Raw genomic sequence first — 21,254 nt, 5'->3', positions numbered from 1 at the left:
ATAATAAAACATAAAATATCATATTGCCTCTGTATAAATTCATGGTACACCCACATCTTGAATACTGCATGCAGATCTGGTCGCCCCATCTCAAAAAAGATATATTGAAATTGGAAAAGAAACAAAAATTAAAAGGGGTATGGAACAGCTTCCATATGAGGAGAGATGAATAAGACTGGACTTTTCAGCTTGGAAAAGAGATGACTAAGGGTAGATATGATAGAGGTCTATAAAATCATGACTGGGTGGAGAAAAATAAATAAGGAAGTGTTATTTACTCCTTCTCATAACACAAGAACTAGGGGGTCACCCAATGAAATTAATAGGCAGCAGGTTTAAAACAAACACTAGGAAGTATTTCTTCGCACAACGCACAGTCAACCTGTGGAACTCTTTAGTAGAAGATGTTATGAAGGCCAAGACCATAACATGGTTAAAAAAAGAACTATATAAGTTCATGAAGGATAGGTCCATCAATGGCTATTAGCTAGGATGGGCAGGGATGGTGTCCGTAGCCTCTGTCTGCCAGAAGCTGGGAATGGGTGACAGGGGATGGATCACTTGATGATTGCCTGTTCTGTTCATTCCCTCTGAAGCACCTGCATTGGCCACTGTCGGAAGACAGGATACTGGGCTAGATGGACCTTTGGTCTGACTCAGCATGGCCGTTCTTATCTAGGTAACAAATCTGAGGAACTGTCCCAGATTGAGGTGTCAATAGAGGAGGTTTTAGAACAAATCGATAAATTAAACAGTAATAAGTCACCAGGACCAGACAGTATTCACCCACTCAAGGAACTCAAATATGAAATTACAGAACTACTAACTGTGGTATGTAACCAATCATTTTAATCAGCTTCTGTACCAGATGACTGGAGGCAGGGGCACTGGTATAGAGGGGGCCAAGGGGCCATGGCCCGCCCACTTTTTCAAAGTAGACAGACCTGGCCCATCTACCTTTTGACACGGGCCTGGCCCTTTGCTCCTTCTCTTCCCCCTGAGACCCCACCCCCTGGTCAGGCTAGAAGCTAGAACCCATCTGGGTAAGAGCAGCCTGCAGAGCCCAGGCAGCAGGGGGGGGGCCCCTGACCCTCCATCTGCCTGGGGTGGGGATTCAGGGGGCAGGGACATGGGCTAAGGGCTTCTCTCAGGCCCTCACCCCACCCCGGGCAGGTTGAGGGGACTGGGTTCCGTGGCCTGGCTTCAGCTTCCAGCTTGGCCAGGGGTGGGGCCTTAGGAGGAAGAGGAGCGGCAGGGGTGAGGCCATGGAGGGGGTGGGGACTCGGGGTCCCCACACTTTTAGGCAGAATCAGTCAGCCCTGAGAGATAGCTAATGTGATGCCAATTTTTAAAAAGGTCCCAGAGGCAATCCTGGCAATAAAAGGCTGGTAACCCTAACTTCAGGAGCAGGCAAATTGGTTGAAACTATAGTAAAGAACAGAATTATCTGACACAGATAAAAACGATTTGTTGGGGAAGAGTAAACACAGCTTTTCTATAGGGAAATCATGCCTCACTGATCTATTAGAATTCCTTGCGGGGGGGTCAAACAAACATATGAACAAGTGTGATCTAATGGATACAGTGTAGCTGGACTTTCAGAAGGCTCATAAGCAAAATAAGCTGTCATGGGATAAGAGGGAAGGTCCTCTCATGGATCAGTAACTGGTTAAAAGACAGGAAACAAAGGGTAGGAACAATTGGTCAGTTTTCAGAATGAAGCAAGGTAAATAGTGGTGTCTGTACTGAGACATTGCTTTTCAACATGTTCATAAAAGCAGTAAACAGTGAGGTGGCAAAATTTGCAGACGATACAAAATTACTCAAGATAGTTAAGCAAAGCTGTCCAAAGCTTTTATACTGCTTGGACTCTCAGGGGCAAGGATTAATAAGCATAAGCAAATGATCCCCAAGCTTGGACTAAATTAGCTCTAAAGGACATATAGAACTTGCTTATTATAGTAGCTTCTATTACTCTTTGAAACTTAAGACTGGAACTCATTTGTGTGTATATATGTTTACCAGCTTTAACCTTGTAAATAACTCTCTTATTTCCTTTGGCAACTACTTAATAAACCTTTAGACAGTTTATTATAGGATTAGCTACAAACTTTATCTTGGTTTGAGATCTAAAGATGTAATTAACTTGGGGTATGTGACTGGGAGTAACCTGAATATTGCTCTGATCCTTGATGTAAGGGACCATCTATCACAAAGGAAAGCTTACCTGGGTGGCAAGATAGACCAAAGTACCAGATTGGACTGTCTGTGACTCCATGTTAAGGCTGTTAAAGTGCTTGAGGAGTTTATTCTTGATAACTGGTTGGTGAAATCTAAGGGCATGTCTACACTACAAGTTTATATTGACCTATGTTAGGTTGACTTATAGCCACTGCAGTAATTACTGCAGCGGTTCACATCCACATCCTTCTGTTGGTGATGCGCATCTTCACCAGGAGCACTTCTACTGACTTAAGAGGGGCAGTGTTGGGGGGGCTAAGAGCCTGGGCTCTCAGCTCCTTGCAGCTCCCCACCCCCCACCAGGAGCACAACTCCCGTCAGGAGAGGGACAGCGTCCAATGTTCCCTCTTTTGGCAGGCCCAGTAATTCCATATCAACAACATGTAGCCACATACCACCCCAAGCAGGACTGCTAACACCCATAAAGCACAACACATAGCCACATGCTGCCCTGGGCAGGGTCACTAATATCCATGCACTATGACACACAGCCACGCACCACCTTACCAGGGCCACTAACACTCACCTGACCGGATGCACAGACATGCACCACTCACACAGGCCTGTTAACTCATGTTGACTGCCACACACTATCCCACGCAGGTCCACTAAGAACCATTCACCGTGGTATGCATCCTCATGCCATTCTAAGGTGATGAGAGTTATTCTGAAGTTGCACCTTACCTGGGAGTGGATATAAGGAAATGAATGTGTAGAAGTTGGGTTTATCTCACTTGGGGAGCCCTTTGAGCTGGTGGGAATAGAACAATTCTATCAATTGAGTTCCTGTGAGTTAAAAGTATGGTTGTGACAATCTTGGAATCTATCTGTGTGAACTCATGGATTCCAGTTTGATTTTATAAACTCTCTGTATGTTATATGCTTATGTTTGATTTTTACTGTATTCTTGCATCATTCCTCTTGTGTGAAGGGGAGGGGAACTGACCCATGGGGATCTGCCCCTGAATGGGACAGTTGGTAGGGACCATCAACAGTTGAATAATCTTGCTGTAGCAGAACAATAAGGTGCCTGACACCCAGAGGAACCCATTTTTCCAAGCAATGGGTCAGGGCCATTTGGTCATTCATTAGGTCATCTGGCAAAGGGGACTACAACTTCATTTAAAAAAAAAAAAAGCCTCCATCCAGCAAGAGAAAGGGGAGAAGACCAGGACCAGAAGCTGACATGGCTCAGCAAGAGGAGAAAAAGAAGAGGAAGAATCCTGAACCACCTGGAAACACACAGACCAAATCCCAAAGGCCTTTTGAAGTGAGGAAACTAAGACAGGGATTTGGGTACAGGATATCTGTATATCTCTTGTGCTATCTAAGAGTTAAGTGTGTATATATTTAGAAATGCCTTAGCTGTGTTTGTGTGTTATTTGCTTACACTTTCGTGTAGTCCCCAAAGGGGAAAGCAGTACACTGGAAGACTGGCAGCTTCAGTTGTCCTCTGAGAGCATGCACGAGCTCTTGGGGACCTAAGGAAAGCCAGCACTGGTTTCAGGGCCCAGGCAATTGGTGTATGGGGTTGGCACCTGGAATGTGTTCCTGGAGGCCCATAGCCAGATTGACAGTGCCTATACTCTGCCCAACCTAAGAAATAGAGCTGGGAAAATAGTGACTTTTTTAATTCACAGGCAATTCTACGCCCCCCTTCCCCCCCCGCCCCGCCCCCCAAAAAGTTTTGTTTTGGATCGAACTTAAAACCAAAATGTTCTGAATTTTCAGTAAATCAAAACATTTTAAGTGAGATTGAAATTAAACATTTCAATTGCCTCAGTTTTGTAAGGATGCAGGGAATAAAACCTAGGTAAGCAGAGCCTGGGGTGGCTGATATTCCCACCATACCAGCAGAAGGCCCTGCAGAGGCACAGCCAGGAAGCGGTGTGGAGAATAGGCGTTGCAGGAACTACCACCCACAAGACCCAGAGTGACAGTACCCTGCAGTCCTCTGATTGGCCAAGTGCCCCTACTTAATCCCAGGTGTTGGCCCAGGAAGTTGTCTGAGCAACCACATAGACCTTGTGTGACGTTATTGACAGAATCTGTAACTGTATAGATTGTTGTTGCAACCAAAGTCCTGTAGTGGCACCAAATCTTGTAAAAAGGGGGTCAAATAAGGTGTCTAAGACAAGGTTATGGTTTTCTTGTTATGATTATGCTATCTGTATATGTGTATCATTTTTGTAGTTGAAGTTATGCATATTGTCTCTATACTGTCTGTATTTCAAACTTATGCAATCCTTCTGAGTGACACCCCAGACAAATTGGTGTCAGCTCTGCCTAGCCTGACACCAAGGACCATCAGCTATACAACTGACCCACTGAGAGAAGGCAGACACGCCTTGTGACTGAGCAAGGTATGCAGGGACATGCCTATGGACAGAACTCTGAGGTTTTTCCAGGCCATGTGATGGACAGCTTGTCCTTGGGACAAAGAAAGAAAGATCACATGGCAAGAGACTATAAAAAGCTGCTGCAGCTTCTCCATCTTGTCTTCAACCCTGCTTCTTACCTCTGGAGGGACTTTGCTACAAACAGAAGCTCTACACAAAGGACTGATCATAGAATATCTCAGGGTTGGAAGAAGCCTCAGGAGGTCATCTTTTTGTTCCTAATAAGCTTCTTTTTATTATCCTTAATTCTGCTAGCCATAGATTTCTCTTTGTGTCCATTTGCTTCCCTTATCAATTTTCTGCAATTCCTAACTTCTGATTTATATTCGTTACTATCAGCATCCCCTTTCTTCCATTTGTTTGAAATATTTCCTTTTTTTATTGCTGCCTTTTCTTTTCCACTAATCCCCGGGTAGTTTAACCAATTTGGCATTCTTCCTAAATTGTGGGATTGTGGCTTTTTGGGCATCTAGTAAAGTGTTCTTAAACAATTCCCAGCCTTTCCTTACCAGAGCAAGTCTTCAATATAATGGGAACAGATGTCTTCAGAGTGAGCAAGGGAGCTGGCAGCCTTACAGGTAAGTAATGCAGGGGTCCCCAGCTCAGTATTTCACACTCTACCAGATGACAGCATTGCAGAGTGCTGGATAGGAAGTGGGGGACATCCTGGTCAGGTACTAAAGGTACCAACCAATTGTGTTACCAGGGAAGATGGCATATGTCAATGCCAAAATACTGTTGAGCTCTCCCTCAACAGCCTACTAAATCTTTTTGGAAAGGCTCATGCAGCCTTTGCAATTCAGAACTTCACTGCAGCTTGCACGGTAGGAGGTGTCCAATAAGGAAGGATCCAAAAGTGTCTGTGATAACCAAATAAGGGATGACTTACAGAAGAAAAGACACAACTACCATGCAGTTTGCCTTCCAGCAGAAGAGATATCAAAAGATGATCATCCACCCATCAGATCTCTTAGGCTTTGAACAGTCTCCTGGGGAAAATGGTGAAGACCCATCATTTTGAACATTTATTACTAGACTAGATAAAACTCTAGAAAATGTACAATAGGGTGCAGTCCTGCACCTGCCACAGATGATAAGCTGTGTGGGATCTAATAATAGATTTTCTCCAGCATTAACTTCTCATTCTATGGGCAAGAATGGCCTATGCTTCCAAGATCTCAGAAACAAAACTAGATTTCCCTGTATGGCCCTTGTTGAGTTGGCACTCTTAGAGGACTAGCTGGAGAAACTGAATGAGTTGATTCAAAGTCATGATGATATCTGCTCCATAGGACTCCTTAATTTGGGTCACACTACTACTCTGAGCTATGAAATTCCTAATGGATCAGATCCTAATATGCTAGCCTCACCAGAGGAATCTCTAGCTAATTATCATGAAGTAAGGTAGCAGTGTAACTAGGTACCTTTCAAGCTACAGATCCCTTCGCCTGGTTCCACAGTCACCCAGTGTATCGCCTAGGTGGATCAGAATTTTTGACCCTATTCTCATATTCTCTGTTGATATAATTATCTTTGTTAGACAATCTGAAGAACATAGAGACAGGCTAGAGTTAATGTCAGAAGAATCAGTGGAGCCCTGGCCTCTCACTCTTTCTGCACTGCATCAAGTTTGTGTGTGTACCAGCAGCTGCAGGAAACAGGGGAGCCTGACTAACATGTGAGGGGAGCTTGACCCAGGCCAGGTGATGATGGCCACAAAATAGAGTTCTGTATCTCTTCAGCCCTGTTGTGTATGTGAACATGGTGTGTGCATGCATGTGTGTGTTGGCAAGCACGTATGTGTGGTGTGCATGTGTGTGTGTGTGCACACCTGGCTGCTGTCCATGGCAGTGAGCATGTTAGTGAAGGCACCTTACTATAGAAGGGAGGGGAAAAGTTTATGAGCAGAGACTGATATTTTCAGCTTTCAGGGGAGTCATGTTCAGGTACTTCAGTCAGAGGATGTGCCTCCTTTGTGCAGGGCACTACCCGGGACGAGTGTCCCCTGCCCTGTCTATGGTCTAGCTCAGTGGTTTTCAAACTTTTTTCTGGCAACCTAGTTGAAGAAAATTGTTGATGCCCGTGCCCCAGTGGAGCTGGAGATGAGGGGTTTGGGATGTGGGAGGGGTTCAGGGCTAGAGCAGAGGGTTGAGGTACGGGGATGAGGGCTGAGGGATGGAGTCGGGAATGAGGGTGTGGAAGGGGGCTCTGGCCTGGGGCAGGGGGTTGGGGTGTGGGAGGGGGTCAGGGCTCTGGGCTTGGGGTGGAGACTCTGGGCTGGGGATGAGGGGTTTGGGGTGCAGGAGGGGGCTCCAGGTTTGGGGGGGCTCAGGGCTGGGGCAGGGGATTGGGGTGCAGGAGGGGGTCAGGGCTCTGGGGTGGGGCAGGGGATGAGGGGTTTTGGGTGCAGTAAGTGGCTTTGGGTTGGGGGGGCTCAGGATTGGAGCAGGGGATTGGGGCATGGGGTTGGGGCATGGGGTTGGGGCTTACTTCAGGCGGCTCCCAGTCAGCGTTGCAGTGGGGGCTTCCTGCCTCTTCTGGCACCACGGACCACACTGCGGCCCAGAAGTGGCCAGCAGCAGGTCCGACTCCTAGGCGGAGGTGTGCAAGCGGCTCTCACGTGCAGGCACCACTCCCCCCACCCCCCAGCTCCCATTGGCTGGGAACCAATGGGAGCTGGTGCTTGGGGCAGGGGCAGCATGCGGAGCTGGTGCTTGGGGCAGGGGCACGTGCAGAGCCTTGTGGCCCCCCAACCTAGGAGCTGGCTGCAACCCAGTGCCTTACATTTCATGACCCAGTATTGGGTCACAACCCGCAGTCTGAAAACCACTGGTCTAGTTCACTCCTTGCACTCTGCTCTCCTGCTGAGAATTGAATATCTCAGAGATCAACAACATAGTGGGGTCTAAATTATCTCCCTCTGCTGGCTAGTCAAGGGGTCTCTCCAATAGCATGCTGACAGCTTTGCTGGAGCTGAAACTGACCTGAACAGGATTAGAATGATAGAATCATAGAATATCAGGGTTGGAAGGGACCTCAGGAGGTCATCTAGTCCAACCCCCTGCTCAAAGCAGGACCAATCCCCAATCAAATCATCCCAGCCAAGGCTTTGTCAAGCCTGACCTTAAAAACTTCCAAGGAAGGAGATTCTGCCACCTCCCTAGGTAACGCATTCCAGTGTTTCACCACCCTCCTAGTGAAAAAGTTTTTCCTAATATCCAACCTAAACCTCCCCCACTGCAACTTGAGACCATTACTCCTTGTCCTGTCCTCTTCTACCACTGAGAATAGTCTAGAACCATCCTCTCTGGAACCACCTCTCAGGTAGTTGAAAGCAGCTATCAAATCCCCCCTCATTCTTCTCTTCCGCAGACTAAACAATCCCAGTTCCCTCAGCCTCTCCTCATAAGTCATGTGTTCCAGACCCCTAATCATTTTTGTTGCCCTTCGCTGGACTCTCTCCAATTTATCCACATCCTTCTTGTAGTGTGGGGCCCAAAACTGGACACAGTACTCCAGATGAGGCCTCACCAATGTCGAATAGAGGGGAACGATCACGTCCCTCGATCTGCTCGCTATGCCCCTACTTATACATCCCAAAATGCCATTGGCCTTCTTGGCAACAAGGGCACACTGCTGACTCATATCCAGCTTCTCGTCCACTGTCACCCCTAGGTCCTTTTCTGCAGAACTGCTGCCTAGCCATTTGGTCCCTAGTCTGTAGCTGTGCATTGGGTTCTTCCATCCTAAGTGCAGGACCCTGCACTTATCCTTATTGAACCTCATCAGGTTTCTTTTGGCCCAATCCTCCAATTTGTCTAGGTCCCTCTGTATCCTATCCCTGCCCTCCAGCGTATCTACCACTCCTCCCAGTTTAGTATCATCTGCAAATTTGCTGAGAGTGCAATCCACACCATCCTCCAGATCATTTATGAAGATATTGAACAAAACCGGCCCCAGGACCGACCCCTGGGGCACTCCCCTTGACACCGGCTGCCAACTAGACATGGAGCCATTGATCACTACCCGTTGAGCCCGAAAATCTAGCCAACTTTCTACCCACCTTATAGTGCATTCATCCAGCCCATACTTCTTTAACTTGCTGACAAGAATACTGTGGGAGACCGTGTCAAAAGCTTTGCTAAAGTCAAGAAACAATACATCCACTGCTTTCCCTTCATCCACAGAATCAGTAATCTCATCATAGAAGACGATTAGATTAGTCAGGCATGACCTTCCCTTGGTGAATCCATGCTGACTGTTCCTGATCACTTTCCTCTCGTGATCTCGATTAATCATCAAGAAGGGAAAAAGAGTCCAGAATAGTCAGAATCCCAGAGGCTAAAGGCAGCTGCAGGTCTCACTAGCCAGAGGAAGGACTGTGTGGCTAAAGCACAGGGCCAAGATTCTGTTGCTGACACTGCAGCCTGACCATGTCCCCTCCTCTTTCTGAGCCTCAGTTTCCCCACCAAAATCTTCCCCGGCAGATGCCATATGCTGTCAGTGGGAACTCTACTCTGCTGCTTGTTTCAGTCTTCTGTGAGTCCCCATCTGTCCCTTGTTCTCTCTCTCCTTCCTTCATCTCCTCCTTTGTCCAGCTCCAGTCTCTCCTCCTTTCCTATTCCCTCCTCTGTTTTCACACGGCCTTCATCCTATCCAGAACACTATCATTATTGATGACACTCAGTCATTGCTCACCCAACTGACATGGTGTCATATCAGAATCCTCCTCACAGGTCCCTCAACAGTCCCTTGCACTCACCCAGCTCTTACCTGAGGGTTATTACACAGCATACGCAAGAGACCCCAAGAACCCCACCAGCCAGGCCCCAGACCTCCCCTTTCTCCCTTTTTTCCAGGCTGAATGTTTTTCCTCTTTGGGAGGAAGTGGTCTGTATGAAATTCCCACAGACAGAGGGGGAGCTTTACGCCATTTTAGCACATCCTGGATTCAGGGGCCACTTCAGTCCTAGAGATTGCTCTAACTTGGTCTGGCTGCTCCTGCTGGGTTCATTGAGCAGCCCAGAATAGCTGGAGCATAGTGCACTCCAGCCATATCCTCTCAGGCCCCTGTCCCAGAAACTGATAAGGAGGGATTTGAGGCACATCCCACCAGGCCTTTGCCACCATGCAATCCCCATTGCACCAAGGGTATTCCCAGTGGAGAGATCCAATGGCTTTCCAACCCCCTAGGCTGCCTGAACCCCCCGCACCCCCCCCCCCCCCCCCCCCCCCCGTAGGCTTTGGCCACAGCAAGTGCCCAGCAATGTGCTCACGCAGACGCCCTTTATCTACCCTGTCCCAAGTAAGAGAACCCCTGTTTATTTCCATCTCTCCCAGCACTAGGAAAATTCACAATGACAATTTTGCTGCCCTGCTCTTCCCCAAAGGTTTCTCTGCAGCCCACTTAATGAGAGGCCTCATTTCAGAGGAAAACTCCTGCATGTCAGAATGCAGACGGCAGAGTAAGGGAGGTATTGGGCACATGGCCAGAGCCTGGACAGGAGGAGGCTACTTAGCCTGACAGAAGATAGCCTGGGGAAGTGGTTAGTTGGAGACAGACCGGCCCCTGGCACTCGGAGGGCCAAAGACAGTGCCCACGCCATGCCTGAGATGGAGAAGAGGCAGATGATCTGCGGTGGGAGCGAAGAAACATTTTTGATGGGACCATAAAAAAAGAGTTAGGCTGTTATGGCGAACAAACTCAATGGAAAGCCCTGATGCCTTTGGGTTTGCCACAATCATGCTGCACCATGTTCCCTCTTCTTCCAATGTCTGTTGTTATCCCAAGGTTGGTCCTTTTGTATTCTCCCTCTCTGCCACTACGAAGGCTCCCATGGCTTCAATATCCACCTCTACACCAAGGAATCCCATAGGCCCTTTCCACTCCATCTTGTTTCTACCCCAACTGCTCCTCTGAGTCTGTTTAAACAAGAGTCTGGAATCCAGTTTTAACATATAACATATAACTGTACATGCTAGTCTAGACACTCCCCTGGCCTTTGTTCCAAGACACAAAGAGTTGTGATTTGCCCATGGGCTCAGTCACAAACTGTATCATAGAATATCAGGGTTGGAAGGGACCTCAGGAGGTCATCTAGTCTAACCCCCAAGATCTCCCCTTCAACTATCCTCCATGATGTTCTGCTGACAACTCAAATCAGAGCCTTCTGGTTCCCCTCCTTCCTGTGCCATATCAGCCCCAGGCATCCCTTTAACTCCTTTACTCCTACCTCTAATGTCCTGTTTTCTCCTTTCTTCCTCTCCAGTGACCAGCTTTCTGAGCCCCTTCTCATCCTTGGTGATCTCTTGCCTTCAGAACTGTGACTTTCTCTGGCCTCCCTGCCTCACGCTGTCCAAGGCTGTCCCAACATGGCTGCTAACCCCCACACCTATCCCTCCTCCATGGGATGCAGATTTGCAAGTCTTTGAAGTGCCTGCACCAAGACAATCTGCAGGAAGGAGGCTGACATGCATGCAGCAGGCTCTCTTACCGTTCTCAGGGTGCTCCATCTCCCCAATACTACCATCGGGTGTGGTGCGCTCATAATGATCCTCAGGAAGAGCTAGTGGCCCAATCCGGGGCCCTGATGATGACTTGCTGCTGGGCGTCTCTGACTCTTCTAGCCCGCTGTCATAGTAACTATGTTGAGAGGGGTCCTGCAAGTCCTGTGCCTGATTAGCTGCAGAGAATGTCACTCGGCGATGAGGTAACTGCAAAGAAGAAAAGAAAAGAGATAAGAGGTGATACCAGCCACCCACAGGGAGTGATCAGGACTGGTTATGAAACCTGACCTCCCCAGCAGAGCACTGAGGACAAAGAACCACAGCTTTCTCTTGACCCTAAGCCCTGCCAACTGAAAAAATCTCTCATTTCATGAGCCCCCCAATGGACAACATCTCCAACCTCAGAGTATCCCCACTCCCCTCCCAACAAAAAATGTCACCTCCCCTCATCTCAGGTGTCTCCCCTTGACTGACACCATCACTCACCTCAGGGTCTTTCCGGTTTTCACCAAAGAAATCTGCCCCCCAACAGACATCATCTCTCACCTCAGAGTCCACCTTCCAATTTACACCATCTCAGAAACACCCCACCACCCAACAGACATCATCTCCTATTTCAGAGCTCCATGGAATCACCCCCTCATCTCCCTTACTACCATATCACCTCAGAGAACCCCCAATTGACATAATCTCTTACCTCAGAACCCTCCCTGACTAGCAGTCCCCCAGCTAACATCATCTCTCATCTCACAGTCCCCCACAGGAATTACATTACACCAACTCTTATCTCAGAGCCAACTCCTTCCACAACAGACACAATCTCCAACTCAGAGGAACCCCAGCAGAGTTCCACAGAACAGCGTGCCAGAACTGCCTGATCTTTGACTACCCAGCTGACACAATCTCACACCTCAAAGTCCCATTCACACCTGACACCACCTCTAACCTCAGGGGTCTTCCCTCAACTAAAACCATCTCTCATCTCAGAGACCGTGATTGACATAGACTCATAGACTTTAAGGCCAGAAAGGACCATCATGATCATATAGTCTGACCTCCTTCACTTCAGAGGCCACAGAAACTCACTCACCCACTCCTGTGATAGGACCATAATCTCTGGATGAATGCTGGAAGTCCTCAAATCTTGATTTAAAGACTTCAAGTGATAGAGAATCCATCATTTACTCTACTTCAAACCAGCAAATTAAGAGTGCCCTATGATACAAAGGAAGGCAAAAAAAACCCAGGGTCTCTGCCAATCTGACCTAGGGAAACACTCCTTCCTGACCTCAAATATGGGAATCAGTTAGACTCTGAGCATGTGGATGCAACCCACCAGCCAGACACCTGGGAAAGAATTCTTTATAGTAACTCAGAGCCCTCCCCAGTGTCCCAATTCCAGCTGTTGGAAATATTTACTGATCTCTCACCTCAACCCCCACTGACACCAACACTCACCTCAGAGTCCCCCAAGTGATACCAACTCTTACTTCAGTGCAAACCTTACTATTGATACCATCTCTTACCTTAGAGCAACCCTTCCTGACTGCTACCAACTCTCTCCTCAGAGCAACCTTGCGATTGATACCAACCCTCACCTCAGTGCAATCCTCCCCTGATACCAACATTCAAATCAGAGGGCACCACGGATTGACACCACTTCTCACCTCAGCACAATCCCCTTGATTGATTCCAACTCTCACCTCAGTGCAACCCCCAGCTGACACCAACTCACACCTCAGAGTAACCCCCCAATTTATACCAACATTCACATCAGAGGGTACCGACTGATACCACCTCTCACCTCAGCACAATCACTTTGATTGATTCAAACTATCACATCAGTGCAATTCCCCTCCATCCCAATCGATATCAACTCTAACCTGAGCATTACCCCCTGATTGACAGCAACAGTCACATGAGAGAAATCCCCAGGATTTATACCAACTCTGACCTTGGAGCAACTCCCCGATTAATACCAACTCTCAACTCAGAGAAACCTCCCTCATTTATGCCACCCCCTCTCAGTGCAACCCCACATTTCACACTAATTCTCATCTTAAGAGAACTGCCGCCCCCCCACTTGATACTAACTCTGACCTCAGAGCAACCCTTCTGATTTACACCACCTCTCACCTTACAGCAGGCCCCGATTGACTCGAACTTTCATTTCAGAGCAACCCTCCAATTAATATTAACTCTCATCCCAGCACAACCCCAAAATGATTCAAATTCTCGCCTCATTGCAACCCCCTTGACTGATACCAGTTCTCCCCCCCGATTGACAGGAACTCTGAACACTGAGCAACCCCTATAATTGATACCAACTATCACCTCAGAGAACACACACCCAGCTGACATCAACTATCACAGCAGAGTAACACACAACCCCAGTTGGTACCAACTCTCACCTCAGATTAACCCCAACTGACATCAACTCTCAGCTCAGAGCAATCCCCGGATCATTAAAACTATCACCTCAGCACAACCCCCCACGGATACAAAAAATCTCACAGCAGAGCACCCCCCTGCCCCAATTGATACCACCTCTCACATCAATACAACCAACTTGATCGATGCCAACTTTCCCCTCATTACAGCCCCCAATCAATATCAGCTCTTACCACAGAGCAACCTCCTGAATGATACCAATTCACAATTCAGAGCAACCGCCCACAATTTATACCAACTCTTACCTCAGAGCAACCCCCCGATTGTCACCAACTCTCACTTCAGCATAACCTCGTCCCCATTGATACCAACTCTGATCTCAGTGTAACCCCAGCCACTGATACCAATTCTTACTTCAGAGTGCTCCTCCCGATTGATAACACCTGTCACCTAAGCACAACACCCTCAGTAGTGCTTAGGTGACAGGTGTTATAAGAAGTATAAAAATATTGCTCAGGCATGCAGGAAGGCCAAATCACACTTGGAGTTGCAGCTAGCAAGAGATGTTAAGAGTAACAAGAAGGATTTCTTCAGGTATGTTAGCAACAAGAAGAAGGTCAGGGAAAGTGTGGGCCCCTTACTGAATGGGGGAGGCAACCTAGTGACAGAGGATGTGGAAGAAGCTAATGTACTCAATGCTTTTTTTGCCTCTGTCTTCACGAACAAGGTCAGCTCCCAGATTTCTGCACTGGGCAGCACAGTATGGGGGGGAGGTGACCAGTCCTCTGTGGAGAAAGAAGTGGTTCAGGACTATTTAGAAAAGCTGGATGAGCACAAGTCCATGGGGCCAAATGCACTGCATCTGAGGGTGCTAAGGGACTTGGAAAATGTGATTGCAGAGCCATTGGCCATTATCTTTGAAAACTCATGGCAATCAAGGGAGGAGCTGCATGACTGGAAAAAGGCTGATGTAGTGTCCATCTTTTAAAAAGAGAAGAAGGAGGATATGGGGAACTACAGGCCAGTCAGCCTCGCCTCAGTCCCTGGAAAAATCATGGAGCAGGTCCTCAAGGAATCAGTTTGAAGCACTTAGAGGAGAGGAAAGTGATCAGGAACAGTCAGCATGGATTCACCAAGGGCAAGTCATGCCTGACTGATCTAATTGCCTTCTATGACAAGATAACTGGCTCTGTGGATGAGGGGAAAGCAGTGGACGTGTTATTCCTTGACTTTAGTAAAGCTTTTGATATGGTCTCCCACAGTATTCTTACCAGCAAGTTAAAGAAGTATGGGCTGGATGAATGGACCATAAGATGGATAGAAAGCTGGCTAGATCATTGGGCTCAACTGGTAGTGATCAATGGCTCCATGTCTAGTTGGCAGCCGGTATCAAGCAGAATGCCCCAAGGGTCGGTCCTGGGGCCGGTTTTGTTCAATATCTTCATTAATGATCTGGAGGATGGCCTGGATTGCACCCTCAGCAAGTTTGCAGATGACACTAAACTGGGAGAAGTGGTAGCTACGCTGGAGGGTAGGGATAGGATACAGAGGGACCTAGACAAATTAGAGGATTGGACGTGATCATTCCCCTCTATTTGGCATTGGTGAGGCCTCATCTGGAGTACTGTGTCCAGTTTTGGGCCCCACATGCCAAGAAGGATGTGGAAAAATTGGAAAGAGTCCAGTGGAGGGTAACAAAAATGATTAGGGAGCTGGAGCACATGATTTATGAGGAGAGCCTGAGGGAACTGGGATTATTTAGTCTGCAGAAGAGAAGAATGAGGGGCAATTTGATAGCTGCTTTCAACTAGACTCATAGAATATCAGGGTTGGAAGGGACCTCAGGAGGTCATCTAGTCTAACCCCCTGCTCAAAGCAGGACCAATCCCCCATAGTTGTCCCAGATCCCTAAATGGCCCCCTCAAGGACTGAACTCACAACCCTGGGTTTAGCAGACCAATGTTCAAACCACTGAGCTATCCCTCCCCCCCTCATAGACTTTAAGGTCAGAAGGGACCATTATGATCGTCTAGTCCAGGGGTCTCAAACTCAAATGACCACGAGTGCCACATCACTGACACCCCCCCCTCCACCCCTTCCATAAGGCCCCACACCTGCCCCGCTTCTTCCCACCCCTGTCCCGCCCCCATTCCAACCCCTTATAGAATCATAGAATCATAGAATATCAGGGTTGGAAGGGACCTCAGGAGGTCATCTAGTCCAACCCCCTGCTCAAAGCAGGACCGATCCCCGACTAAATCATCCCAGCCAGGGCTTTGTCAAGCCTGACCTGAAAAACCTCTAATGAAGGAAATTCCACCACCTCCCTAGGTAACGCATTCCAGTGTTTCACCACCCTCCTAGTGAAAAAGTTTTTCCTAATATCCAACCTAAATCTCACCCACTGCAACTTGAGACCATTACTCCTTGTTCTGTCATCTGCTACCACTGAGAAGAGTCTAGAGCCATCCTCTTTGGAACCCCCTTTCAGGTAGTTCTCGTCTTCAGAAGAGAAGAATTAAACATCCCCAGTTCCCTCAGCCTCTCCTCATAAGTCATGTGTTCTAGTCCCCTATCATTTTTGTTGCCCTTCGCTGGACTCTTTCCAATTTTTCCACATCCTTCTTGTAGTGTGGGGCCCAAAACTGGACACAGTACTCCAGATGAGGCCTCACCAATGTCGAATAGAGGGGAACGATCACGTCCCTCGGTCTGCTGGCAATGCCCCTACTTATACAGCCCAAAATGCCATTGGCCTTCTTGGCAACAAGGGCACACTGTTGACTCATATCCAACTTCTCGTCCACTGTAACCCCTAGGTCCTTTTCTGCAGAACTGCTGCCGAGCCATTTGGTCCCTAGTCTGTAGCGGTGCATTGGATTCTTCCGTCCTAAGTGCAGGACTCTGCACTTGTCCTTGTTGAACCTCATCAGATTTCTTTTGGCCCGATCCTCCAATTTGTCTAGGCTCCTGTTCTTTTTGCGGATACAGACTAACACAGCTGCTACTCTGAAATGTATCATTTTTGTATCTGAAGCTAGAAATATGAAGTATTAGTCTGAAGTCCTATTGTAACTATGCAAAGTGTGGACCATTAATGGTGGCTTGGAATCTTGATGGCTCCCATTAATTAGGACAATTGGTTGTAAATGGCTCTGTTTATTTGTAAGCCTTCCTGTGTCCGTTGGTGCCAGCCAGTGAGTAATGAAGTCTCACAGGGCATGTGAACATGTCACATGATGCTGGAATCCATCTTAAACCTGGTGCTTTTCCGTTTAGAAGGAAGGGTGGGAACCCAGAGAGATTAAAAGGATTCCCGCCTTGTGCCAAAGATATAAAAGGGGGTGGAACAGAACAAAGGGGGCTGTCAGTCATGAGAAATCCCCTAGTTACCACCTGAGCTGGAACTAACAAGAACTGTAGCAGGGGAAAGGATTGGGCCCAGACTAAGGAGTCTAGTCTGTGAAAGAAGCTTATTGGAACATCTCTGAGGGTGAGATTTACCTGTATTCAGTTTCTTAAATGTATTAGGCTTAGACTTGCATGTTTTGTTTTATTTTGCTTGGTAACTTACTTTGTTCTATCTGTTATTACTTAAAACCACTTATATCCTACTTTTTATACTTAATAAAATCACTTTTGTCTATTAATTAACCCAGAGTAAGTGATTAATACCTGGGGGAGCAAACAGCTGTGCGTATCTATCAGTCTTATAGAGGGCAGACAATTTATGAGTTTACCCTGTATACGTTTTATACAGAGTAAAACAGATTTATTTGGGGTTTGGATCCCATTGGGAACTGGGTGTCTGGGTGCTGGAGATAAGTGACTTACTGAGCAGTTTTTGATTAAAGTCTGCAGCTTTGGGGGCATGGACCAGACCTGGGTCTCTGTTGCAGCAGACTAGTGTGTCTGGCTCAACAAGGCAGGGTTCTGGTGTCCCAAGCTGGCAGTGGAAAACAGGCTCAGAGATAATTCCAACACGCCAGGTGACAATCCCAAGGGGTTCTCTGTGACTGAACCTGTCACAGTCTTCATGACAGTTAACAGACATAGGAGAGTAGTGCAGGATCCATCCCTTCTCACAAAGATGCTGGGGTGCAGAGCAAAGAAGAGCTGTTGAAAAAATGCTGCGAAAGAAAGCCAGAAGCCCATGGAGTGCTGGGACAGACAGCAATGCATCACGGGACATTTAGCACTGTCCCAACATGCGCCGCGATCTGCTCCATCGTCCCACAACATCTAGCGACAGAAGGATTGTGGGATAGGTACCCACAGTGCATTGCTCACACTGTTGATGATGGTCCCCCCACTGTGGATGCAATCTGCCGACAGAGGGAGAAAGTGTGAACATGAAATTGTGATTTTTATTATGTTGATTTTTGGGTGTGTCATCACTTTTGTCGACACAAATTGGTAGTGTAGACATGGCCTAACTCTCACCTCAGAACCACTGCCTCTGATTGACACCAAGTCTCACCTCAGCACAATTCCCCCTCCTCCCCGAAACTAACTCTCACCACAAAGCCAACCCACCCCTCTTAAATGGGAATTAAAAGGAACAAGTCACAACAGTGAAATGCCTACAAGCTATATGGAAACTTTTTTAAAAGGCCATAATAGAGGCTCATATTAAATGTATACCCCACATAATGATGGGTCTAAATTAGCTGTTACTACTCAAGAAAGAGATCTTGGAGTCATTGTGGATAGTTCCCTGAAAACATCCACTCAATGTGCAGTGGCTGTCAAAAAAAGAACAGAATGCTGGGAATAATTAAGAAAGGGATAGATAATAGGACGGAAAATATCATGTTGCCTCTATATAAATCCATGGTACTCCCACATCTTGAATACTGTGTACAGATGTGGTCGCCCCATCTCAAAAAAGATATATTGGAATTGGAAAAGGTTCAGAAAAGGGCAAGAGAAATGATTAGGGGTATGGAATGTCTTCCGTATGAGGAGAGATTAATAAGACTGTGACTTTTCAGCTTGGAAAAGAGACGGCTAAAGAGAGATATGATTGAGGTCTATAAAACCATGACTGGTGTAGAGAAAGTAGATAAGGAAGTGTTGTTTACTACTTCTCATAACACAAGAACTAGTTGTCACCAAATGAAATTAATAGGCAGCAGGTTTTAAACAAATAAAAGGAAGTATTTCTTCACACAACGCACAGTCAACCTGTGGAACTCTTTCCCAGAGGATGTTGTGAAGGCCAAGACCATAACAAGGTTCAAAAAAGAACTAGATAAATTCATGGAGGTTAGGTCCATCAATGGCTATTAGCCAGGATGGGCAGGAATGGTGTCCTTAGCTTCTGTTTGCCAGAAACAGGGAATGAGCAACACTTGATGATTACTTGTTCTGTTCATTCCCTCTGGGGCACCTGGCACTGGCAACTGTCAGAAGACAGGATACTGAGCTAGATGGACCTTTGGTCTGACCCAGTAGGGCCATTCTTATGTTCTTATAAAAAACATAGTAAGAGGATAAAAAAATGCCACCATCGCTTAACAACAGAGTAAAAGAGGCAATTAGAGGCAAAAGGGCATCCTTTAAAATTGGAAGTCAAATCCTACTGCGGAAAATAGAAAAGAGCATAAACTCTGGCAAGTCAAGTGTAAAATTAGGCAGGCCAAAAAAGAATTTGACAAGCAACTAGCAAAAGACTCAAAAAAACCCAGCAAAAACATAGAATCATAGAATATCAGGGTTGGAAGGGACCTCAGGAGGTCATCTAGTCCAACCCCCTGCTCAAAGCAGGACCAATCCCCAATCAAATCATCCCAGCCAAGGCTTTGTCAAGCCTGACCTTAAAAACTTCCAAGGAAGGAGATTCTACCACCTCCCTAGGTAACGCATTCCAGTGTTTCACCACCCTCCTAGTGAAAAAGTTTTTCCTAATATCCAACCTAAACCTCCCCCACTGCAACTTGAGACCATTACTCCTTGTCCTGTCCTCTTCTACCACTGAGAATAGTCTAGAACCATCCTCTCTGGAACCACCTCTCAGGTAGTTGAAAGCAGCTATCAAATCCCCCCTCATTCTTCTCTTCCGCAGACTAAACAATCCCAGTTCCCTCAGCCTCTCCTCATAAGTCATGTGTTCCAGACCCCTAATCATTTTTGTTGCCCTTCGCTGGACTCTCTCCAATTTATCCACGTCCTTCTTGTAGTGTGGGGCCCAAAACTGGACACAGTACTCCAGATGAGGCCTCACCAATGTCGAATAGAGGGGAACGATCACGTCCCTCGATCTGCTCGCTATGCCCCTACTTATACATCCCAAAATGCCATTGGCCTTCTTGGCAACAAGGGCACACTGCTGACTCATATCCAGCTTCTCGTCCACTGTAACCCCTAGGTCCTTTTCCGCAGAACTGCTGCCTAGCCATTCGATCCCTAGTCTGTAGCTGTGCATTGGGTTCTTCCGTCCTAAGTGCAGGACCCTGCACTTATCCTTATTGAACCGCATCAGGTTTCTTTTGGCCCAATCTTCCATTTTTAGTGCATCAGAAGCTGGAAGTCTGCCAAACCATTAGTGGGGCAATTTGATGACCGAGGTGCCCAAGAAGCACTTACCAGGACCAGATGGTATCACCCAAGAGTTCTGAAGAAACTTAAATATGACACTGCAGAACTACTAACTGTGGTAGGTAAATTACACTTAAATCAGCTTCTGTACCAGATGTCTAGAGGATAGCTAATATGACACCAATTTTTTAGAAAAGTTCCAGAGGCAATCCTGGCAATTACAGGCTGGTAAGCCTAACTTCAGGAGCAGTCAAATTCTTTGAAACTATAGTAAAGAACAGAATTATCAGAGACATAGATAAACACAATTAGTCGGGGAAGAGCCAACACAGCTTTTGTAAAGGGAAATCATGACTCATCGATCTATTAGAATTCTTTGAGATGGCAACAAGCATGTGGACCAGTGGATATAGTGTACTTGGACTTTCAGAAAACCTTTGACAAAGTCCCTCCCCAGAGGCTCTTAAGCAAAGTAAGGGGTCATGGGATAAGAGGGAAGGTCCTCTTATGAACCTAAAAGACAGGAAACAAAAGGTAGGAATAAGTGGTCAGTTTTTAGAATGGAAAAAGGTAAATAGTGGTGACCCCAGGAATCTGTAGTGAGATCAGTGCTGTTCAACATCTTCATAAATGATCTGGAGAAAGTGGTAAACAGTGAAGTGGGAAACCTTGCAAATGATACAAAATTATTCAAGATAGTTAAGTGCAAAGCAGACTTCAAATTGTCACAAAGGGAATCTCACAAAACTGGGTGACAAAATGGCAGAAAAAATTCAATGTTGACAAATGCAAAGTAATGCACATTGGAAAACATACTATACATACAAAATGATGGGGGCATTAAACTAGCTGTTACCACTCAAGAATGAGACCTTGAAGTCATTGTGTATAGTTCTCTGAAAACATCTGCTGAGTGTTCGGTGGCAGACAAAAAATACCTAACAGAATGTTAAGAACTATTAGGAAAGGGACAGATAATAGGGCAGTAAAAATAATGCCGCAATATCAATCCATGACATGCCCACACCTTGAATACTGAATGCAGTTCTGGTTGCCTCATCTCAAAAAAGATAGATTAGAAATGGGAAAGGTGCAGAGAAGGGCAACAAAAATTATTAAGGATTTGGAACGGCTGCCATATGAGGAGAGATTGAAAAGACTGGGACTGTTCAGCTT

General features: G+C 46.7%; 1 protein-coding gene across 3 annotated transcripts in view; it reads right to left on the bottom strand.

The window, feature by feature from the left end:
- PCDH1 (protocadherin 1) overlaps positions 1–21,254 on the bottom strand; it is a 134,688-nt gene that overhangs the window by 58,011 nt on the left and 55,423 nt on the right. For all 3 annotated transcript variants that reach the window (XM_043520929.1, XM_037907242.2, XM_043520928.1), the window contains exon 4: positions 11,135–11,354. In XM_043520929.1, the coding sequence (XP_043376864.1) occupies positions 11,135–11,354 (220 nt within the window). The remainder of the gene's footprint in view (positions 1–11,134; positions 11,355–21,254) is intronic.

The sequence above is a fragment of the Chelonia mydas genome, chromosome 8, assembly GCF_015237465.2.
Source record: "Chelonia mydas isolate rCheMyd1 chromosome 8, rCheMyd1.pri.v2, whole genome shotgun sequence".
NCBI lineage: Eukaryota > Metazoa > Chordata > Testudines > Cheloniidae > Chelonia > Chelonia mydas.
Note: the sequence above shows the minus strand (reverse complement) of the source record. Positions and strands in the feature narration are given on the sequence as shown.